A 25,941-nucleotide genomic window follows, 5' to 3' on the forward strand; every position below is an offset into this window, starting at 1 on the left:
TGGGTTTAAAATTATTAAACGCAGGTATACGAAAGCGACAAAGGTTCGACATTTCGGTGAATTGAAGAGCGAAAGTTCGTGGAACGAGAAACTACCTGAAAACCTAGGTATATTGTATATCAACGGAGCGAACACCCTTTTGAAACAATCGGATCGTACGGGACCTTGAGCAGGCCAAGAAATCCGGATGGACAAAGCCCCTTAAAGCGCCAACCTTTTTAAACCATAAAACAAACCTTCCAACTTCGATGTTTTCTGAAATGAATTCTCAGGAACTCCCTTTCACTTATGTGTTTCCGTTAAGTGCTACTTCTCAACATCGGCGAAATATTACCATTGCTAGATGATAATTTTAAACTTCTCAGAAGAGTAGTTTCTTTCATTTTTTTTATTTTCAATTTTAGCAGATTTAAACTGGCCGATAAATATTTTGCAAATATGGAGAGATCTCGAATTTAATTTCAATACGAAGCAGAGCAATTTCATAAGTTGGAAATATCCAGGATATTCAGCTGTCAATCAATGTAATCGATCGAAACCGTCTCACTTTACACTTGACGGAATAAAAACACCTATAAACAGCTATGTAAAGCCGAGTGGCGTTAATTTATAGTCTTCGATCACGTGCAAATTCATTCTTGGTTGTAATTAAACATAAAGGGAAAAAACAAGTAGTTACTAATTAACTATGTCTTTGAAATACAACAGCAAATTTACTTTCCTGTGTTAACCTTTAAAACATAGAAACGGTAAATCATCGAACAATATTTGTCGAATCGTTGAATGTTGCAATCCGACAAACTTCTATTCCAGCGAACTGAAGTACATCGATAGGGAATATTTCGCAACATCTATAAATTGGGAATCGTACGAGCGGCAACTGGTGTCCGATGAAAATGATTCGTAATACATACGAACGAATGAATGAATCAAAAGTGATTCAGGAATAACACCCAAAAGTGTAGTCGATAATCTTTCTCAACTCTCAAGTTAATGTGAAAAACATCATATCAATAGAAATATCCATATTTCACTTCGTTTGTATATTGTTTTTTTTTTTTTGTTCTTTTTTGTTTGTAAATGATATAAAATCAATTAATTCTTTAAAATAGATACTGGAAAGTGCCCAAGTTCGTTGCAGTTGTAATGGTTACTGTGATAAACAATGTCACATTCATGCGTAAGCATAGTATAAATTGAGATAACAAAACATTTTCTGAGTAGTTAGCTGTTGAATATTCATAAAGTATCACGTGATTTTGTAATTTAGTGATTGTTTTGTTTCAGTGATTCTAGAAACGAGTAACTGCGCCGAGCACTGTATATTCTGTGTAATTACTATTTGTATACTGTTTGCAATTTAAAATTATATGTGAGCCGTTTTTTTTTTTTTTTAAATGATGTATAAGTCCATTTATTTAAGGGTTTCGCTTTGAATTAATTAAAAAGTATTGGCAAACTTTAATAATTTCGTCTGTTTCTAAAATTTTAAACATGTTCAATTTTATTGTATGATAATAATTATTAATGGACTTATATTGCTTAAAAAAAAAAGTACTTATACAATAACATTTAACAGTTACACTTCTTTTGACGAGTAGATAAGGATATTGTAGTGTATTGACTTCCTTGTCCATGCTTAAACTAGCCTTAACTCATTTTTTTTATGCAAAATTGGACTATATCACTTTAAAAAAAAAACGGCTTGTATTAGAAGCTTATATGGTTACTACTTTCTATAGGTGGACCATGCAAACCTGAAGGTTTTAACGCGCATGCCTGTGCAAATGAACGGGAAACAGGCGAACACGCTATCCCCACTACTCCACGATCTTAAACTGTCTCCGCTTGAGGGGAAGTTTTGGTGTATTTAGATAGATAAGTGGTTCTCGGCGAGCCCTCGGTAATGTAGCGCGCGGATAAAACAGGAAAGTGAAAAAATTAATTGCCCGCCTTGTCTTTCTACCAGTGTCTGCACACAAGACAAACATTTGATTGCACCTAGAACGTTAATTTCCAAATAACTTACATACAATGAACCGTTATTGTAAACGAAAACCACGGAAAATGTATTAACATTTTTAAAGATTTAGAAAAGTGGAAAGTAAATATTCTTTTGTTATTACCTGAATAATAAAGATAGTTTTCTGCACATTAAAAAATTACTTATGAAGCTCAAAAATTTCTAAATGAAATGAATAAAACATGCCACTACTTCTGCGCCTCGAAAATCGGCACGTGGCTCATCTGTTACCGACTGGTCACGCGAGGTTCGACCGTCGCCTATCGTTGCTCATAGAGGAGTAAGTGCGATAGCCTTACTCTATCACGATTGGCTGACTATCAGCGAAGACGTAACAAGTTCTCCTCCATCTCCCACTTCTTGACCCTAACTCCTCCCTGAACCTTCAGGTTTTGCTTGCTTAACCTATAATCTTATTTCGTTTATTTTTATTATTTTTCTCCGTTACATATATACGTTTGCATTACTTATCGACACTGTAAATATAGAAAAAAAAATCCACGAACACGTCTCTCAATAAATTTGTCGCGTCGAATAGAAACGTGAGCGTAGCTTTACGTATATCTGGAAATTTCCACGAACACGTGTGGTTCACAGCACAGGCGTACACACGGCAACGTCGCGCGGTACACGCTCAACGTTCTCGTGGTCACGTAATTAGTCTGTCGAGTCTAGGCATTAAGGCAAAAAGACGCACACGGATAGGCGGTACGAGAGTGTTGGTTATCCTATGCTCGTCAATGTGTAATGGCTATTTATTGCGCTCGCGCTCTCGAGAACGTGAACGCGTACACGTATCTCTATCCCCACCACTGCTACGTTTTCTATACTTGTCAAGCGAAGAACCTGGCGGCTCAAGTAAATACGATCACGTGTGAATGGGATGTTTTTATATCATTTATTACGCACACCTCTCGTGACGAATGGGCGAAAAGTGACGATAAAAATTGCTGGAAGAGACTTGGACGTGTGAAAAAGTTCTGGTCGCAGAGAAAGTTACGGCTACGAGCGTGAATAGGCGTAACTGCTCCTCGTCAACGTAACACGATTCGGTGAAATGACGTTCGCGGGAAACGTGCTTACCCATGGGAAAATTGAATTCAGCGAAAGTCCGGATTAAGAAACTACGAACGAGCGACTAACGCAGCCACGTATCGAAGAACGGAAGATGCAACGATTATCTGACAAGTGATCTGTGGAGAAATAGGTGAAAGCTTTCGACTAGGCAGCTCCGTAGAAACGCTCTCGTAAAAATTCTTCAGAGTGGAGATTTACGAGCGTGCGAGTGTACACGACTCTTCGTGGTTGAAACGAAGACGTGGAAATAAGTGCAAAATCGTAGGATTTTAACAATGCTCCGGTATTGTCTTCGAGGAAACACTGCGCAGAAATCCTCGTATCACAGACTGTCGCAAGATCGATCGATCTTCCTCGAATTCTCGCGTGCAACAACTGTTCGTTGACGAATCGAACGGGGAAAAAAGAAAAAACCAATCTCATGCGTCACGCTGACCGCAGAGCATACCAGGCGCGCGAACAAAAGAGTTACGCATCGAGGGCAAGCAAAACGCCATCGACGCGATGCGACACAGCGAAAAATACACCGCAGCGAGAAATTTCCTCCGAGAAACGCGAGGTTAACGCCTCCGTTGCTCTCCAAGCAACAGTTTTTTCGTGTCTCATCGTCGATGATTCATCGAACTTCACACACCGAGTGCGTTGCAGAGAATTAGTTTCGGGAACCGAAACGTCACGACGGGCGTCTGTTAGTCGCTAGAAGCTCGCGTTTATCGTTGTAAATACGGGCCGCTCGATTCCACGGACCAACTCAAGGGAATTTCCCCGAACATGGCTGAAAATAGGCGGAGCTCGTTTCATTCATTCTATTCGACGACAGAGACAAGAATGGGCGGCAGTTAGACCTCCTGCGCTGCTCTCTGTGCGTTGGATGTGTTCATCTGGCTGCTGACACGTTTTCCACACCAGCTATATATTACGTTAACCCTTTTATAACCCGATTTTCCTTCTTCAAGGAAACGACTAATGTTGACTACAAATTTACATTTCGACGAATGGAGCAAGAATGAGTAGTTGTGATAAAGAAATTAGCTAGTAATAATGTAATAATACAGCAATATACTGTAATAGAATATGTAACTTCTAAGTTACATGGCGCTACAGAGGGTTAACCGCTTGCCTTATAATACCGAGTCAGACTCCGTGACACATATTCTGGTCAATATTCGACACGAGCTGTGATCTTAGTAACAAAAATGAATTGGCTGTTCTTACCTAATACAGTACTGAAATAGTAAATAGCTCACGCTTATTAGGTGCATAATCGACGAAAAAATAGTAAGTCAAGGGGTTAAACGATATTTGCACGATCGTGAGGCACACAAAGCACCAGCGTAAAATCGTGTTTTCAAGGTAAAGCCACTCTGAAGGTGCAACTATGAGGACAACGTTGTTCACCTCTCATGAGAAATCTTAGAAAGTTATCTACTGATTTCTACGCCGAAAAACATAACTGCTATTTATCGTAAAATGTAGCTGCTAATTCCTTTGATACAGTTTTACAGGGCGTCCAACTTCAAACAGTCGCTCACAAAAATTCCAAGCACTAATATAATTTAGACATGTATTTGCAGCAGAAAATATGTGCTTTACAGAACGGTATATAGATGGCAAAGGTAAAACAGAACTACACGATTAATGCACACGGGTGTTAGATTATTGCATAGAGGTCAGGAAGAGAAAATTGTAACGTCGAGAATTGAAGTCCATTACACAAATTAAACTCACGAAACTAAAATAACCAGTTTTACTGTAAAGATTTAGTAGTAAACGTTAGTTGGATATTCAATAGCATGTTTTAATCGATTAATAAAAAATTTTTCTGCCTTTTAACCCTTTGCACTCCAATGGCGCTTTGATGGTGACACGCGTAATTACTTTGGAGAAATGTACAATTCAGACTTTTTTTATATTATCAAAATAATGCAAATTAACCCAAGAAATACAAATAAATAAATTCGTAAACACTAAAAATCCTTTCCAGAAGTTTCACTATTAATCTTATCAGAAAATGCTCTTAGTTGGATATTCAATAGCATGTTTTAATCGATTAATAAAAAATTGTTCTGCCTTTTAACCCTTTGCACTCCAATGGCGCTTTGATGGCGACACGCGTAATTACTTTGGAGAAATGTACAATTCAGACTTTTTTTATATTATCAAAATAATGCAAATTAACCCAAGAAATACAAATAAATAAATTCGTAAACACTAAAAATCCTTTCCAGAAGTTTCACTATTAATCTTATCAAAAAATGTTTGGAGTGCAAAGGGAAAATTTTCTTTCGTGTTTATTGTTGTGTTGCCAATTCCACGATACAGTACACTTCTCTTACAGGTTCTCAATGATTCCGGAGCTGGCTGTAGAACATTTCTATACTAGTACAGCAAGAATTTTTGAACGATCCTAACCTTATGCTTGGTGTTTTATCTTATCTCCATAAAATTGATACCCTTCTGCAATGTCCATATTAATGACACTTTTTCTTAAACCGTATTTGAAACTGTTTACGTTTAGTTTTATCAAGAATATTTTCAATAAAAATGAGTTCAGTCAGTGAGTACCGATCTTCCATTCTTTCATCACTGAATTAAATTCACCTTTATTTTCTAACATAACACTGTCTCGTAATGCACTTCCTTTCAATATATAACTTTTCCTCAACTAAAATTTTTCCTCTGCGTATCGAATTAATGTACAACATTTTTCTGCCTATTTCTGCATGCATTATAGTACAACGTACTTCACTCAGATTGGCACCTAATTGTTGTGCAGTTAATTCAGACCCTTATTTGAAAATCCGTGTCATGAAATGACAAGAAAGCACTAATTAATTAAAATGAATTATTTCTAACACGCGATTGAGCATATATGTACACTACCGGCCAAAAGTTTGGAATCACCTTCCACTTTCCATCAATATTAAATCTGCTGCTAATTTTTCATAGATTTGAAGTTTATCAATTTATCTCGTATCGATTGATTCGAACGATAAAAAATTCTCAAAGTCGCCGACTTTTTTCTGGAAAGTTTTGTGTAAATTGCAATGCTCGGTGATTCCAAACTTTTGACCGGTAGTGTATATCTACACTAAGGATTAAACATTTTTAAAAAAATGGTTATTTTAAATTTACGAGTTTAGCTTTTATATCGTCCGAATTATGCGACTGACTGTGTATAATTTTTAAAGTATCGGATACCTTTGTGGATAATGAGTCACACTGTCATTCGAGTCAGTAATCCTCCAATAATTTTTAAGTGTGTCATGTCATAATTTCTTATCGATGCATTTCTTATCTAGCTATTTATTCACCCTCTTTTTAAACAACAAAACGCCGTTGACGCTACGCATAAACCTATAAAAATATGCAAAAACATTAATCTGATAATATATCGACGGCGTCATAGTGAAATATTTTTCTTGTCACAATTCAAAACCTGTACATCGTGAAATTCTGTTTCCGTGTAAAAACCGCGATTATTTCGTGAATCGAATTCTTTTGCTACACACGTGAATGGCGTATTTTCTATAAATGCAACGATAAACGAGCCACGGTTTCGTACGTCGCGCTTGTTTCTTCCTGCGCAAAAGCGCTTCCACCGCATGGAAAAATTATACCTACCAGACACGGTCAGATAAGGTAATGCAATTGATAAAAATCAGAATGGCGCTATCCTTATCCGGGCTTCTGTTTTAATTTTCATAATCTGCAGATCACGTTGCCGATGAAAGAACGCGAAACGTACAATTGCTTTACGTTTCTTCGTGAACGCGAGGTCTCGCAATGATATTGAAAATATGTACTACATTTCGTCTGCCTGCAATTTCTCCAAATTGTATTTAACATTGATTTACAGAACGAGCCGAAGTTAATAGTAACAATAGAGAGAGCGAAACGGAAAATGGACTTGCTCCATTTTCAGAATAAACGGCTCACACGTTCGAGGTAGAGAAAAATGTTCATTTTGACAAACTCTCTGTGTATCAAGCATTAAATTAACAAATAAATGAACGGATTAACACAGACACTGTCGTAGAAAATGACAGGATAAAAGGATTATGCAACGTGGTAAACATATGCAATTTATACACGTATTTAAATATTCCACGCTCCCATGACATCAGAAAAGGACGCAATACATTCCACGTACGCTCCACCCACCGCGACTAATCTGCACGTTTAATCTCAACAATGCTCTACTTTTCCCGATCGACCGGAGAAACAGGCTGCAACAAATTTCTATCGTCGGTAACGCGCGGGTAAGGAATCTACATTGTATGTACCGACAGAGTCAACGTAGCATAGAAACTTTCCTCGATGCTGGGGCTGCTCGTACCGAAGAAGAAATCTCACGTTCAGAGGACACGGAAATTCTACGAACGTCCCCGATAAACGTCGAAATTGTTTTCTCATTGCCTATCGGCAGGCTTCGCTGTTTCGACATCCTATCGCACGTTTAAAGATGCGAGCGAAGACCATGGATTGTGAAGGTTAAAGGTGAAAGCAAGCAGAGTGAGAGGAAAAGGCTGGCAGCCAGCGAAGAAGTCAAGAGCGAAGAAGCAAGCTCGGCGCCAGTTGAATGGAAATGGCGCTTCACGCACTGATTCTTACGTAACCGAAGCATTGCCGGGGCTCACTCAACTATCCTAATTACCCGCTTGTCTCCACTATGGAGGCAATTCAACGGTAGCCGTGGGCTTCGCTCGATTGTCAGCTGTCTTCCTTTCGTCCAAAGCGATTCCAGCGATACGAAGCAAACAAAAACACTGTCCTTCCCGTCTGTTAACGTCTGATAACAGGTTCCGTGTGAAACAATCGGACGCGATAGACTTGTATCTCTGGTGAATTTCTTTTAAATGAAATTACACGCGTTAACGTGAATATTAACGTGAAGATGAATGTTCGCTGAAATTTCTAATTTGCAAATAACGCTCTGCAAAATTCAAAGGGTTTGGTTATCAGCTGCATTAATTTTTATTTCGATACTTCATCAACGTCCTCGATGGGCAATTAATACGAAATTAATAACGCCGTTAATTTTATGGCAAATGTGATCTTTTCGTTCTTGCGACAAGAAGGAAATCAAATAATTGAAGTTACGCCGCGGGCGAAAATAAATAGCGCGTGATCTCTTGTTAACCTCATTGTTTGAATTTGCAGTACGCTATTTTTCCTAACGACAAACTGACCTCCACGACAGGCTTAGCACGTAATACCCGATGTTCTACAATTGCTCGTACACGGGCATGCCGTGATATCGCGAATGTCATATGAATGTGATACAAAAAAAAAAGATAAGCAACGCGACCGCGATATAGCGAAATATTTTATGCTGAATTGTGAACGTATATCTCGCCGCGACGCACGAAACGCTTTCAGTAAGATAATGTAAAGCCTGATATTTGCGAATCGATGTTCGTAGGTACACAGCTGAGAACGTCTGTAACAGCTCCAGTGTGAATATGGAGAAGATCAGAAGGAACAAATTGCACGTGTTATACCGATTTTTCGTGTTACCATTGTAAAAATTGATTTCTTCGTTTTATAGGAATAAGGCAGGAAAGAACACTGGAACAAATCAGTTTGAATGGAACTAGAAACAACTTTCTATTCTGCTGCTTACTGTTACTGTTACTCGTAAAACAGTTGCATTTGGAATACGAGTTTTAATTGGAAACTACGTTTATTCCCATTTTTCAATGTTCTTGCTATCGTTTCATTATGATTAAAGCACAAATTACGGAAACATTGGAAAATAAATAGCTCCTTTCCGTTTTATAGTGTTAGAAATGAGTCTGGTGATATATGTTACGCCTAGAAATCTACGAAATTCTGACCTTTAACCTTTTAGGTACGGCGCGCTCGTCCGCAAGTGAAAAACCGTTCATGACGACTCTCTGACACGTGTACTCTTCAACGACAGCTTCGATATTGCCAGGAAATGTGGTTTAGACGAAACGTCCAAAATCATGATATCCACGAAAGTCACTATAGTGTCGTACCGTCCAAATTGGTGCTATCCACGAAAGCCACTATAGTGGCGTTCCGTAAAAATAGAGGGTCCCGGCCACTGTAGTGGCGTACCGTTCCAATTGATGCCATCCGCGGAAGCCACTATAGTGGCGTACCGTATCTAAAAGGTTAACGCTGAAACTACCGGGTCGAAGTGGTCCATTAGAGACTTTCCAAAAGTGAATATTTATGTAACTGAAGCGTGATTGAAAAATTAGATTCATATGGATGCAAATAGATGCAGAAAATAGTCAGAAAGTTACAAACGGCAACTAGTATGGGTCGTCGTCCTTAGGAGGACTCAGGGTGCCTCAGCTTAGTAGCTTATACCCCCTATCAGACCAGGTTTCTACTTCCCATCGAAACCACCAACCGAAGAACAAGCTGGAGAATGAGCGAGGACGCCCGACCATGCTTGAACCCCAAAACTTGGCGGTAAGGATTTTTGCTGTTGGACTTTTGCAATTTCTAGACGTTAGGAACGATGGAACTAACGTCTGTGTGAAATTTCAGCCCGATAAAACCAGCAGCACGGCTTTTCCAGAGACGGATGTGGAGCGGTCACCCATCTTCTTACGGAACGCCGCCCAGTGCATCTTGACTTCGGTGATCGAACGGGAACAGATAGACATGCACGGCTACAGCCGCTGGTAGTTACAAACGGCAGTACTTACTACCGAATGTTCACTTTTTTTTTTTTGACCCGGTTGGTAACTCTAAGATAAATAACGCCGAAGAGAGGGAAGAAATAAAATCGTAACTCTGTAAAAATTCGGATATTCGAACGATTTCCCAATTATGTGAAATTAGGTTACGTGCGAAAGTGGCTGTTGCCTCCGTAACGCGTGAAAAGTATTTTCTGAAAATCGTACTCGAGTTGTAATTTCGCCGGAGCAGCCTGCGATGTAAGAAACACGAATTGCGCGGCGGATCGGGTCTTCGATAACAGAGGAAATAATGCGAGAAAAGGATCGGAATCAATTGCGAGAAACGAGCCGGTTCAGCGTGCATTGAACACCGTGCACGTTTTCAAGGCACGATATTTGCCGGATAGACGAAAGAAGCAAGCACAAGAAGAGCCAACGAACGTTTCGCTTTCCGGTGCAGAAGAGCGTGTCGCCCCTTTCGAGACTTTGCGCGCTGGTTTTTCCCTTTGTCGACGTGACCACCGTGCGCGTGTGTACGAGAGACGCCAGTGATTGTAAAACGCGATGACTAACGCATGATTCAGTCTTGATAGCGGTAGAAAAGATGGCGAAGATCGTATAAAAACCGGACTCGAACTTTCAGAGCCGATTCGATGCACTTGTCCGTTCCTCTTCCTTTGCTTTTCCTCGAACCAACCGCGCAACGACACTTTTTGCATTGTCACAATGGATGTTGTTCTCACTGGATTCGTTAGCTTCAAATACGATTTTTAAGAACCCCAGTGGGAGGGAGGGCGATTTTCTTGCGTTCAGATGTGAAACTCCGATCGCGAGCTCCGAGTTTTAATATGCAAATTGTCATTTGCAGGAAAGAATCCAAGGTGAACAGTGAAAAGCAGCAATAAGTGCATTAATAAACGAATAAATATGGATCGCTGTTGATTATTCATACGCGATCGCTTTCATTATTTAAGTATTCAGTTTATTTCCTCGGCTGATCTGCCCGATATAAAGTAACGAATATTTCATAGAATTGATACCGGTACTGAATGAAACAAAAAAAAAACTCGTAAAACGATCGCAACGTCTTTGCACAATTATTGTATCAATGATGCATTGCAATAAAAAACTCAGCGTACACCAGGGTATTTCTGTACATAGTCCAGTATTTGTTTCACGCTTGCATACGAATACCATTGTGTTTGTTTTATCAGAATCAACCTTCTGTAACGTTTCACCGCCGGTAGAAAGTTAAACAAGTTTTCACAACCCACGTGGTTGCCTACTCACGCTTCCACGAACGTATTGTTTGAAACTTTTCCATCCCGTTTCCCCTATTTTTCCATACTGATGAATTTCAGTCGCAAAACGGTGGACAAAATGAACCGAGCAATATATGAAATAGAATACGAATGAATTCGGAGTCTGTTTGTCGTAGCAAAATTTACGTAACTATTTGATACAGCTAGAAATAGATTTCGTTGCACGTCTATGAAAGTATTTCACGTCGTTTATCGTGAAAAAATACAAGAATTTACGAAATTTCTGAAACTGTAGAAAACAAGCAATCAACTCGCAACAAATCATAACGAAAGTTTAATAAATAGTAAAGGCCAGAATATCAAGTTCCTTCTTCAATTATCCATCTACTTACTCCGTTGTAGCAGAACATTCAAGAAGAAAAAGGGAACGAACTACCATGAATCTCAAGTCTTGTTTGTTATCACTGGAATAAAAAACACCTAGTCGCACGTCGGAATCGCAATGACGCATTAAGAGAATACACGTTCCTTTTCTTCGTTGTTATGCACTAACGAGAATAAAAAAAAAAAAATAACAAGATCTCACGGACACGGCGTTAAATGCGTGCAACTGAAGAAAACAGCGGAGAAAAAATAATGGCGCTCGGTTTAGTTGGCTGAAAAATCAGATTTTTCCAATTGTCGAGAAAAGTGTTCTACACGCATTATTCATCGTCTATCGAGGGCAAGTCACGGTTCAGTTGTTTGCCCGTTGCGTACAGACAAGATTTACGTGGCTGCATGCGAGTCAGACTTAAACCACTCGGAAAACACGTTAGCCCACAATCAATGTACCATTCAGGCCCGTGACGATAATTCATCATGAGACAATGCAAAAAGTTCGCCAGTCTCGGGCCGTGGTGGTGTGTAACGCCCGTGTTCGTTAGAGCTCGAGTAGAAACAAAACCGGAATACCAAAAATGACGAATTAATTGAAAAGGCAATATAAACACGGCACCGAGGCTGCACGGAGAATGGCTACGATCATTTGCATATGTAAGACGTCCCAACCGCGGTAAATTAACGGTAAATCACCGTTTAAACATATCGTTGATTTCAATTGTGCGTTACACACTTGCATATCTGCAAGTAACGTCGATATTTTATCTTTACAGAACTTTGTGATTTATCGGTCGATAGAAAAATCTCATCGTCCGTAATGAAAAATGATTTTTCACTCTCGAAGACGATTGATAATTCTGATACGATTGTTAATAAGAATATATTATTACACCGCTTTTCCCTATAGTATCTTCAGATAGACAAGATAAAGCAATCCGTGTTTTGAACTTGTAATTAAAATATGCAATCTGTTGCAAAGGATTTTTGCGGCAATTAATCAGTAAGCAACAATCTCGAAGGATTAAAGGCCAATTAGATATGCTTTTTCTTCACAGCTGCGTTGCATTGCATTATGCATAAACATAGAACTTAAATGTGCACAGTACCATTCCAAAAGTCAGTTTTACCTAAGAATGAGCAATTTAAGTGCTACATATTTATCTCTCGAATCAATCACTAATTTTCGCGATATTTCTTTATTGCTCGTATAAAATTTTATTCAACAAACAGACAAAGTTGACTCGTTTAAACGAACGTTAATTCCTCTCTATTGGAAATCATGTATGCGGTACTAATTGTATGTACCATTGTGCTATGTTTCCTCCCCGGTATCAAATATAATTTTCCACAATGAAAACGCATTCTGCGGGAATGATTATGCAACTCGATAAAGTGGGTATTGTTGAACTTCAATAATGCGAGAAGGTTACAATGAATATTCTTTTAATACACCACCAACCATGTACTAGTTACATTAGAGGCTTCTAGAAATATTTTCAAAAGTAATCTGTAACAGGGATGTCGAAAATAGGAAAGAAAAATCAAATTGTTACATAAAGCATAATAATCGTTCGTCGCTAAACAAAAACTAAATCACGAAGCATGACGCATTTATCAGTAGTTGCAGCAATCAAAATGAATACTTAATCTCCGTATAAGAACCGCATCGTCCACGAACGTACACAAAATGTCTAACCCCGTCATGCTTTGTACACATGGTGTAAACAAGTCTCAGAAAGAGCTTCTTACTTTTCCATGAAGTCCACATTATACTAAATTCTTAGTAGAATATCTGGTAAGCAAATGTATTCTTACCGGCGCGTACAAGATCGACCAGAAGAAGAAAGAAGAAAAGAGAGAGAGAACGAAAATAAAGGTATAAACTAAGTCTGGATATAATTGTAAATTACAATAAAGCAACGTAAATAAAAGAAGCGAAGGAGATACGGTAAATCTTGATTCACGACGAAATCATGTTATTCACACAGAACAAAGAGCAAGCCAAATACGCTGGTGGCACACGAAAATACAGTGAGTTGTGCAGAAGCCGGGAGTCGACCACTCATAAAACACGGTGCACCGAGTGCAACGCCGCCTGATTCAGGCGTCGCTACACGAGCACGAAGACTTTCCTATGCATAAAGAAACTGGATGCACGTGTGCATCGAAAGAGCAAGTGTGCGACGTGCAAGCACCGCGAACACGCAGCCAACTCGTGCGAGCGTAGGGTGCTGCTCCCAAGCTGTTTTCATGCTCCCTTTTAGTTTTTACTTTCCTCTCGTTCCGTTTGCTGTTTCACCACTAACGGCCTCGTCTAAATATACTGACTAACGAGAATGGTACCGCGCGCGCGTTGCAAACATTTTTTCAACTACATTCGTTCGGTTATTTTCACGAGGTAATCATTGAGAGAATAATAATTGCGACAGTCAGATGCTGGTTAATTTTAATTAACTTCAGGTATAGTCTGTTCGTGCGTTCATATTTCAGCTGTTTTAGTGTTTAAAGGGCACAGTGAAATATTTGAAATATGAAATAAAAAGAAAAAAGAACAGTATTCCAGTATTTGAGCTATTTTAATTGTATTACGTATTTGAAGGACATAGTGAAATATTTGAAACGTCAAGTGAAAAGAAAGAAAGGTAAAAAAGAACAGTATTCCAGTTCTCAATTTTCACTTATTATAACGACAAGTATTTGAACGCTTGAAAAAATGCGTCTGGACAAAGAAGCCATATGTACTGTTCATATGTATACGTAAAAATCACGCGTTTGTGCTCACGGACGAACAAAAAGGTTATGTCGTGTTTCTACGCAGCCTTCGCGTTGTTTCTTCTTTTTTTTGTTTCCTTGCCTTTTTTGTTCTTTCACTTCGTTCGTTTCTTCTTCGCTACCCTTCCTGCCAGTTTCTATGGAAAAAGACGAGAACGAGCATGCACGACGAAGGAAGAGTGAATTAACCATATGTTACAGCTGTACTTTCAGTTTCAAAATTGTTCTCGTTTCCGACCACTATTAAATCAGTTTCCAATTACTGAATTTATACTTTATGCATTCTTTTTTAGTGTGCAATTTCAGAATAGACTCTTTCTGCAAACATTGGTAGACAAACTTGCTAGCTACAAACGGTTTCAATTCTCTTCCAAGGTTCTACTTGAACTGACGTACGTGCGTGATATTATTCAAGCGTACGCGTTGCAACTAAATTTAATAGCAATTAGCTTCCAGTTGCAGTAAACAATGCACGGTCAGAAGAAATATAAAATTAATTTTAACAATAACCTCAATTAAGTGTTCGCTTTAAATTAAATTGAACACAAAAGGACCATATAACTGGCAATATTATTAAAATAGAATCTTAAAATAGATTGTTTTCGCAAAATATCAGTGACTTTGCAGTACGCAATATGTATATAGAAATTTTACGACGATTTATATGCACATCAGCGCTTCTAACAGCAATGATTAGCAAAAAGGAGGAATCGTGGCCAAAAGTAGAAAGGGAACGCGGCTCGCGTGCAGAATATCTTATCGATGGTTGATTAATAAGATTGCATATTCTCGCAGTCCATTTTCGTTTAAGTTACCCTGTGCTTACTGAATACCACGAGGATAGGCACGTATCCCTTTATTGTATCATAAAACGCCATAACTCTAGATTTAGGACAACACAGTGAAAGCAAATTCTTATCACGATCTAATCAAAACCATGCTCACCTTGCATTTTGTATCGCAAGTTGGCTGCAGTAAATAGTACAATTCGAAACGATAATTAATTTTTCAAGTAAGCAAGGATAACTTTGGTAATATTCAAATGCAAGAAATTTGGACAAGCTTAATTCGTCGTTTAGTGATTAAAAAAAATTCATAAAATTGAATCTGGTAAATAGTAATGAAATTAACATTTCTTTGCACTCGCTACTGAATACGGTTACAATTTTTAGCCACTACGAAGTTCACTATTATTTCCGCAGTACAGTAATATTGTACAAACACAAGAATTTATAAATAACTCAGAAGCAAATTACACACGAAGAATATATAGTGGAATGCTTTAAAAAGCGTGATTTGTTCAACAACCGATTGAATGATTTATTGCAAAGCTTAAAAAGTGTGGTTAGCGACATGAGTAATCGTAAAGTTACTCAAGCAACAATCGGGCTATACCGAGATAAATTACACCGGAAGCCCATGATATTGTTGAAAAGATAAAGAAAGAAGCTTTACTTAATCCAACTAACGAGTTCAACAGAGCAGAAAGTACCACTGCAAGCCAACTTAGAAGGCTCGTGGCTTTAACACCGAGTACTGTACACAAAGTTTGGAACCAAATTGGCAAAGAACGCTACTATAAAAATTGAAATTCGCAAAAGTTATTCTCTCTGCGCCCTGTGACTGACTGCATGATAAAAAGTTTCTAAATCTTTCCATTAGATTACGATTTTTCTTTCGACGACCTATTTTACGCACCTGACCGCGAATGAACCAACTTTCACATTTGTTTTCGTTTTTTAAATCACAACCGTTCCAACGCGTCAGTTTTTCCTCTCGTCGTTAATGATTAATTAATTGTTCACTAGCGAAAAAAAAAAAAAAAAAAAAAAATAACACGTCGTTAACGATGAATTCATTATTCCGGTCACGCAGCGGAACACAACACAATATCTCATTCGAAATAGCTGTCCGAGGCACGTAGAATACTTATGCACTTCACGCTAATCACTATTCCTACCTTTCTTAACAAGGTTCGTGTTCCAAGTATAATGTTAGTAATGCAACGCTTGCACGCTCGACACGCCTTTCTTCGAGAGTCCAGCTTCGACCACTGGTACAAAATCTCTCTCTCTCTCTCCCCCTCGCGCGCACACACACACTTTCTCTCCCATTCTCTGCCGACATTTTATTATAGACACCTTGCAAAACTGAACAACACTGCCCTTCCGCACTCGTGACATTTATTGGGTCAGTATATTAAAAACATTTTAATCAGTACTTTAAATCAAATGGTCAGTTTTTAAAATAAAAGTGGACAGTATTACACGGATTAATACAAAAACTGTCAGTATTTTGAAGAAAATAGTAGTAAACATAACAATTTGTCGGCATTTTAAATAGGTGGTCTGTGTGTAACCTAAACAAAAATTTAAATTATGAATACCGACAAAATGCGATTTAATACTATTTATTTTCAACAATACCATTAATTTAAAAAAATACTGACTAAATAAATAGAAGTGATTTTGTATTTGACGTTTTTTGCTTCTTAAAAGAGTACCCCCGTTTGACGGGTTAAAGAAATCGAATTTTAATGCATTTTCTTATAGTTTTCGATCCCAAAAATGTGTCTGAAAAAGTATTGCAATGAAATTTGTAAAGTTGCCAGAGCTATAGAGGTGCAACGTCGCGCCGTTATGCATATCTAAGCGGCACGAAAAACTTCAAACGCGTTTTTCTCAAAACGTCATGTTTAAGACGAGCACGCTGATTTCTCAGAAACTACAGAAACAGTTTTGTGTACTCAGCGTATGATTGGCTATGATCGCTGCCTCCAACTTACTTTTATGTTAAAAGTAAACAACTTTTTCGGGTCAAAAACAATCAAAATTTTTCTGTAAAAAGCAAACATTTTGTTTAAAATGCCGCCATTTTGTTAATTTCTCTTTTTTGAAGTGTGACTGAAGCATCGATCACAGCCCTACTTCTAAGTATGAAAGCAAGCTTTGGTTTTTGCAATTTTGGATGACAGCTGTACAACTGCGCCCGAAAAAGAAAATATTTTTTAAGGTGGTTTGCGTCAACTATAACTCTGTAAATTTTCAATAAAAATGCTTCTAAAAATTCTGGATATTCCTTGGAACATACCTGCACAACGCCACGTATGTTAAACCAATAGCTTTTGTTAAATAAATTTCCCCGAATACATACCCCCTTAACTTCTCGACTTGTGATTTCTTTATCGACTGTGCATATAAACGTAAGCTATTTATTATTTTAATACTGTGCGAAGTAAGAAAAACTGATGTATTATACATTATTTACAATTTTGATCATTCTCAGTCTTGTAAAATTACAACTGAATTTAGAATTAATGCTAATCTTTGTTACCGATGTAACTGTTTTTGTCACACCTTCGCCAAAATCTGTACCACGTGACTCACTCGTTACAAGGCAAAGGGTCAAACGGCTCCTATAGACTATTTGCAGTTTTGTATTCAAAATGACTACGAAATTATCTAACGAAACATTTTGATAAGTAGCTACAAAAAAGATGTTTCTGGCCGTAGAAATAAACGACTGTACAGGACATTATCATTTTCTTAAAACTTTCTCGTAGCTTGTAGATATCCTGATAGGACTAAATAATCTCACAGTTCTAAAATCCACGCCCGATTTCACGAACATGAAATTTCTCGTAATTGTCCGTCAAACATCGCGCAAACTTGACCTAAATCTCTTCGATGGGGCCGAATGCTACGTGGAAAGTCGGGTGTTTTTAATTGGAAAGGTAGATTGCCGGATAAATGAAGCGTGAAAGTGAAATCGAGGAGCGCCCGAAGCGTAAGAGGAAGCAAGAGAGGGCGAGGCGAGGAAAATATTCCGTGACACTCTCGCTTTTTCACGTATGAAAGAACCTTCAGACTCTTTCTTGGGAACAGACACACACGTTGTGAACAACGCAGAAAAGCAAGGTGCACGCCAGCGCACCCTCCACTCCTCCTTCACTGCCTTCCAATGCTTTTGTGTATCCAGTTTCTTTTCAGGAATATGGGAACATTTTTTTCAACGTCTCGTTGAAAACTTTTTGCGAGAACCGCAAAATGAAGACGGTCGAGACTCCATCTGATAAAAGAATAAAACGGCGATTCCCATCTGTTTGAAAAAAGTGCACGAACCAGCTCTAATTTCGAACACAATTCGAATGGAAGAGATACTTCGAACGTTACCACTATTATACGACTTCGAATTCATTTCGTATGAGATGTTAACAAAATTGAATGTTATATATACATTCTGCTGCTCAATAACACTGTTGCGTTTAGTAATACAGATTATGTCTAACAACGGAAAAATGTGAATATCTGAAAAATGCCGAAGTGGGCAAATTGTTAAATCTCGCACAACGATAATTTCTTCTTAGAAATATGGGTACATGGCCTAAACAAGGAAAGACGCTTGAAGACCCCGAAGTGTAATCGGTGAATCCGTTCTGATAAACGAGCAAAAAAAGATATGCACACCTGGTAAATAGATGGCTACGAAGCCAATCAGTGTAAGTCAGTTACGCGGAAAAAAGTAGCAGCGTGAAATATCAAGTACTCGTGTGAACGAATTGCTGACAACGTTTGAAAAAAGCAGAATATCTGCAAATTTTCCATTGCCGAAGAAACAAAATATCAAGCTGGTTCGTTGAGAGAATTGAAAAAATGACGCAAGGCTATATCGCAAAATTGTCCATAAAACGTACAGAATACGGATATTTCAAAAAAGAAGAAAAATATTGCATGAAATGATAAACGTGAGAAAAGCGAACCTGTCACTATGTACAAAAGTACGCCGTGTATGATGTAATCTGCAGTTTGAAAATTTTCATTTGTTTCAATTCTCATCAATCCATGAAATTGCAGCCCAACCGAGTAACCTTTTGATAAAATTTATTATCACATTGAAGGCAACGAATTTTCTAGAGCACACACGCTGTACTTGGAGAAGCATCGTGTAAATCTTTCACGCAACCGTAGTCACCTTCTTTCAGTGCAGAAAGGAGAGCAAGGTGCACGAACGCCAGAAGCCCCATTCTGTCCACCTCTCGGCCCTTTTGTTCGGCAAGGTTCTTTTCAAGAATATGAGAAATACTTTCAGCGGTGTTCCGCTACCGTAAAAACCACTCGAGTGACGTCCCTCGTTCCTTACGGTTAGTGTCACAGTTCGGTTAATTCGTGCATTTCGCTCAATAACTGGTTTCAGTTAGTACGTTTAATTATTGGCGGCAGTTGCAAAACCTAAATGTAGCATATTTTCATCCTAATACGTTTTTCGACTTTGCTTATAATGTAAGAAGGTAGATGAAATTATAAATATTTTCCTAAGAAACTGTACGAAATTGTGTAAAAGGATTACATACGCAATTGCAGAAAAAATATTTGAACGGGTGTTATTTTGGGAAATGCACAATTTTTGAAAAATATTTAACAGTTCCGGTATAGTTTTAAACGATAACAATTGTAACAGCTTCGATACCATCACAAAAAGGAGTTCTAGGTTTTGCTTGCATCATTTTAATCCGAGATTACACGGACTTTAAACCGAATAACAAGCTACTCGCAAGTACCATAAAAATGAACCGGTAAATGAATCGTTGTAAGCGACAGATGAACTAGCACGGTTCATAGAAATTGTATCTGCAACGTTTGTTCTTGCGGTTAAAGAATCGCCGATACCATGTTACTAAAGTTTCCGTATAATTCCCCAATTACTACAAAAATGTAATATCCTTCAAATTTACAAGCTATACGAAGCTAAACGAAAAGAAGCACTTCAGACAGAGACACCATTTCAGGGAATAACGCCTCGGTCCCTTTCTGTCTACTAGTTTTTTAGTTTTCTTTTTTTCTTCTTTTTACCAATAGGACCAGTTTCTTTTCAAAAATATAAGAAATTCGGAACGACATAAAGGAGACAGCACATAACAAACACTACCACGATAGCTATTTTACAGCGCTGGGCTTCGTGTGCTCGAGCCTGCGTGGAAACCAGGTATACAAAGAATGGTTTCTCCCTTTCTTTCGTCTCGTTCTCAACCCGTATACTCCATCTCCCTTTAGTTTCACCTTTCTTACTCGCGCGTTTCCATTTCTATCCACCATCTATACTCTCTCGCTTTCCCACTCTTCCACTCTTCATCCGATTCTCATTTTTCCACTTCTTCTCACATTTGTTTCCACGATCGACGGTGCTCTGTTGGATTCGCTCGATTGCCTATCTTCGTCTCGCCGTTCTACGGCTATCCCTGTCTAGCCGTCGTTCGTTTTTCCCCCACCACAGCCATCTGACACTCTCTCCCTCTCGGTCTTTTCCTTAGTTGCTTCTCTTTCCGCCGTAAATCCGAAGCAACAGGTTCCTACGCCGCTTGCATTTACCCAGTCACTTTTTGTTGCTGCTCCCGGCGTTGTGTATGTATGTGTGCATGCACGCGAGCGTGTGTGTTAGTGTCGAACACGTTGCACGCTCAGGGCGAGGTTTCCACTTTCAGAAAAATCCAGACCAAACGATTCCAACGAGAGGGTAGACCTGATGCTTCCATCGACGTGCCCCGATCACCAACTCGAACTAGCCTTTTCAAACAACCTGTCTTTTCCTATCCTCTCGAGATAAATAATGTACGTCTCCACAACGAAGCCAGCCGTTGCGTCGTCTAACTTGCGTAAGCCATTTTCTTCAACGTGTTTATATTTTATATTTTGTTTTAAATCTACTTAGCGTCTCGTTACGTGGAACCTCGCTTATGATATTTGAATAAATTTCTTTCTAACGACCGACAAGGAAATAAGAGTAGTTTTGCCCGTGTACACATTCAGAATAAGATGAGGAATATTGTAGTTCTCGGTATACTAAACTAAACAACTTCTTCCAAGTTTCTAACGTTACATGCATGTTCATCAGTTATACACGGTTCTTATTCGCGGGTCCGTGTGCTCGACGTTTTATTTACATTGTAAATTACATCGTTGGTAGGAAAATATTTGAAACGCATACGTGTTTGCCGCGTGTTTCATTTACTTCTTCGAAACTGCCGTTTTCCTATCTCAAACGAGAAAATTGCTTTTTGCGTTCGTCTATCTTTGTCTACTTTATCACTTTACGATGACGTTAGAAGAACTTTGTGAAAAATGTAAAACTTTATAATAGAATGATATTATAAAAGGTTCGTAGTATGTTTCATTTAAAAAATGTACATTTTCGAAAACTCCGAGTAAGTTCGAAATATTTGAAAAATGGAAAATTCCATCCACGAACCGTAACACCAGTTACGTGCGAGGATAGAATACCGAAATTTATCCAGAAGCGATACGAAAGGATATGTAACTTCTTGGAAGTAAATAAACCCACACTTGCTACTCGGAAGCGACAGTAGAAGAAAGAAGGAGAAACTTAAGCAACGGTTGGGCGAAAGGGACTATTATCTAAATACCAAAGTCCAAATTTCAAGTGGCGCCTTAGATGCTCATTGACTACGAAAGTCGAAAGGCTCTCTCGATCGAGTTTCGAAATCGTCGAGGAGAAATTGCCGAGGAAAGTTACGAGCTGGTGTAGCTGAAAAGGAAAGAGGGGAAAAAAAGTCACAATAAAACTCGAGCATCGCACCATTTACCAGGCGCGACCCGTAAACAATGACATCGACTTCGCGTCGCAATTCCTTTCGAAGCCAAGATCAATTTTGCTCTTTTTTCTCCCTGCGTGAGAGACAAAGAGAACAAGGTTAGTTGTCGCTTTTTAAATTGTCCAACGCTCGAAGAAGCGTTATATTAAGTACCAAGTCAAAACAAATGCTAGTTTTTACTTTATACTGAAAAAATATAAAAACGATCACTTTGCATCAAGTCATAATGTAATAAATAAACGATTTTTGTGCTAAATTAGTAGTTTTATATCGTGTAAAGCAAGAACTATAAATTCAATTTCTGAAAAAACGATACATATTGACTTTTAGTGTGTTTTACCAGTAAACTGACGATATGTACTGTTAATTCGGGACAGTAGTGTTCCCGCAGTCGCAAGACACATTTATCCGGACCAATCGTGATCGAAGTAAGCTAGTTAAGTAGACCTGGCTATGAACAAATTAATGGAGGATTGATTCCAACCGAAGAAACAATTTATAGAACGATCGAGATATTTTTACTCGCGAACGTTCTCGCCCACGTATTCCTTGATTTTCGTTCGATGAATTGCCCACGATTTAAGTTTATTTTATCGTTAAAACAAAATCTCCATGTTCAATACGAGTTGTGCACGCTAGATGTAATTTCAGTTCTGATGAAGCAGAACAGATTCTACTATCTGTTAAAATTGATGATATTCACTATTTTTAATAGTTCCAAAGAACACATTAAATACTGGTGTGAATGCGGTAAACACTAATCACGTGCATACGACTCATATTCGAATTAGCATAAAAATATGAAGTCTTCGCAATAATGAATGATAGTTTTTATAATGAAGTAGTTGATAAAATCATCAAAAATGAGCATTTATCTTCGGATTCATTAATCTTGATCTACCTATTCGTTGTTTACGCGAACAATCTTAACGTAATGTTAAGTATATATGTTGAGTATATATAATAATTTCGAATTCAAAGAAATAAATCGATTGTAAATTTTAAATTGTACTGTCCAAGGTAACTAGAATCTTCGAGTATTGACCAGAGTCGCATTACGTGTACATGTATCTTTGAAAAATTACTATTCGAGAGGAGACAGCAACACTTTTTGTCTATGCTTGTCATCGAACGACGTTAAACTATCCAAAAGAATTTGTTAAACGTAAATGAATTTATATTTTTTTTTATGAATTATATATAAGCTTTCTCGTAAGGCATAACAAAGGTATTTGTATTCAAATTAAAAAATATCACGAGATGTCAGACAATTTTACTCCAATCTTCCTCTCCAAGAAACCGAAAACTTGGAAAATAAAGGGAGAACAATACCACTTTTACGAGTTTGTCAGTTGACGGGAAATTAGTGCGCATTTACGAAACTTGGTAAATAAACACATAAAACTGAATACTAAGAACATGTTGTGCAAAACGTATAAAGCCTGTCACATTAAGCTTAAACCTATTGTATTATACCTACATCTCCATTTACAACATATACTTATATACTCAATATTTAATTCTATTCTATTTCCAATATTTCTATCTTTGAAATTAGTTAAAAAATCAAGTTAATAAGTATCAGTTAACAAACTAATAGGAGTTAATAAAACGTTGTTCTTCTCCATAACCTAAAAAACACGATCCTCGCTTATTCCAACTAATACGAATCGCGAATGTGAAAATGATTAATCTTTAACATGTGATACAATGTGTGAACTGATTATAATTTGATGAAACCCAAACGCGTTTGAATTGAAATTGAAATAAGAAATTACAGAAGTGGCTTTCATATTTAATGAAATATTAATTCAGTGAATAAATTATCCGTAAACAATTTTTATTTTATAACTTAAAATTCAAATTGTCATAAAAGCATCTGATCTTCATCCATAAATCTTCTCGTTAGAAGAAAGCGTAACTTTCGACGACGATAAAAGTGAAACGCGAATTCTTACAAGAGAGAATATCCCTGTAATTGGAGATTTCAGAAGCAAATGTGCGAACAACGCACGATGGAAAAACACAAAAACACGTCGACGCGGCGAGAGGTTCAAATAGAAGCGATAGGTCATCGTAAGTTCGAGCGAATCACAGACTTCGAACAGCACAATAATATCGTTGATGTTACTGACACACGAATATTATACGCGAAATTGAGAACGCGTATACACTCGATTTCACTTAATTACAACTGATTATACACATATTAAACTTCCAAATCGAAACGTAAACGCCAAAGATCCCTGAAAAATTAGTCAAATGAAATATTCACAGCAAACGAAGACGACCTCTACTATTCTGTACAAAAATAAAATTTGAATTTGTTTTCGTACGAATTCAACGGCAAATCGCGAACATTCGCATCTGTTTATTGAAATATTGTGTAGATGATGCATAGAATTATTAAATATGCTGTTTAACGAAAAGCTTTTCACTTTTGTCCAAAGTCGAGACGAAACTATTCGAATAAATCTGAAAATAAATTCGAAAGCCAAGTTAAATTGAACAGACGCAGAAACGAAGATGATTTAAAGGAGAAATTTCATCGGAAACAAACAAACATCGAAGAAAGTAGCAATCACGCGATCGAAAATAACACTTGCATTGCTATATTCCGTGCTGTTACGCGCCAAAATAAATTTTCTTACCATAGTCACATTTGAATTTCTAAAACATGTAATTTATTCATCAAGATGCAGGATTTATTAGTCCGCGGGTGTTTTTGTTACACATCCTAGCTAACACACAGATCTTCTATACGCCATTTCTACCCGTTCTATTCCATATTTGTCCGGCAGTGCAATAGACCGTAGCAGTCGGAACAGAATACGTACCAACACCGCTGCAGAAATGTTTGCGCCACGGTACCACCGAGTACCAGCGAGTACTACAACCGCCACGAGAGAATTCAACGCGAACGGCCATGCTACAGAATTTCTCAATATTCGCGATGCCACGTGCTAAACCAGCCATCTTTGCACCTAACCTACGCTTATCACTTGCTTCTCGATTCTTCGAAATGATTGGAAACAGGTTCGTGATAACGTAATCTGTTAATAGAAAGCAATCGCTACAGATAACGAGGAATACCATCGATCAAATAAGCCTATCTCGTATCACCTGATTTACAACAAAGTTCAACACGGTCCAAGTACAAAAAGGAATTATTAAGTCACACCACTTCAAACAATGAATATAAGAACCTAGCCACGTCAGAATGACATTGAATGTTTGGAAAAAAACAGATGACTAAAAGGACACAAAAAGACACGGAGGAAGATCACGACGTACATTAAATGAAAAAAAATCTCACCTTGAAAAGATGCTCGCTGCATTCGAACATAGGGGTGCTCATGACGGCAGTCGACATGTTCCCTCAATTTCACACAAAAAACACACAGGAGCTAATTGTGACGTAGTAGGGATCCGGCCGTGATTAGCCTTCTTCTCCTTCGAGAGCACGCCGGTGTGCGTGTGGTACGAAAACCGGTGAAAAAGTGGGAAAAAACCGCGAAATTATACGTATCAACTTTGAGAACACAAAAACTGCCACTTCGACGATACGCTCTCGTGGATTTACATTGGAAGCACAACCGTTCGATTCTCTCAACGTGCGAGAAGACTAACAAGGACGCGAGCCAGATTCGCGGAATCAACCAATTCGATAGATTGACGGGTGTCTCTTCTTGCGTCGAACAAACACGCTACTCTTCTGCCTTCGAGCCTCTTCGTGGAGTTCAACTTGTCACGTGTAGAGATGATCACCGTGAAAACGAAAGATGATTATGTACGTATGTGTGCGTATGTATCCGGTGGCGGAGAGATTACGTGCAAGAGAAACTAGGCACTTTTTCGGATCAAAGAATCTTTATCGCGGCTCCCGGAGAGAGGGGAAACTTGAAAGCTCCCGTCAGCTCTTCTTTTTCCTTCTCAAAGAGATGTAGCTCGCAGGGCCTCCGAATGCGAACTGAAGATCTGTGCGTCCGCGCGAAGGTTCGTGAGACTCGAAAGGCGGCACCACGAGTTCAACCAATCAGACCGCGCCTTGCTACCGACCATCCCCACCAAGTGCGTGCCTCTAGTGTTAGAGATTTGGCAACCGCGCCGACTCCTTGAGCCAATCCATACAAACCATCTCTCCCTCGTTCTGCTGGT

General features: G+C 38.4%; 1 protein-coding gene across 1 annotated transcript in view; it reads right to left on the bottom strand.

Annotated features, from left to right (window-relative positions):
• The window catches only part of LOC108573381 (zinc finger protein 36, C3H1 type-like 1), a 28,542-nt gene extending 2,803 nt beyond the window's left edge, over positions 1-25,739 (bottom strand). The window contains exon 1 of the mRNA XM_017935821.1: positions 25,100-25,739. Within this exon, the coding sequence (XP_017791310.1) occupies positions 25,100-25,156 (57 nt within the window). The 5' untranslated portion in view covers positions 25,157-25,739. The remainder of the gene's footprint in view (positions 1-25,099) is intronic.
• Between the last annotated feature and the right edge of the window lie 202 nt (positions 25,740-25,941).

This window comes from Habropoda laboriosa, unplaced genomic scaffold (assembly GCF_001263275.1).
Source record: "Habropoda laboriosa isolate 0110345459 unplaced genomic scaffold, ASM126327v1 scaffold146, whole genome shotgun sequence".
Lineage (NCBI taxonomy): Eukaryota > Metazoa > Arthropoda > Insecta > Hymenoptera > Apidae > Habropoda > Habropoda laboriosa.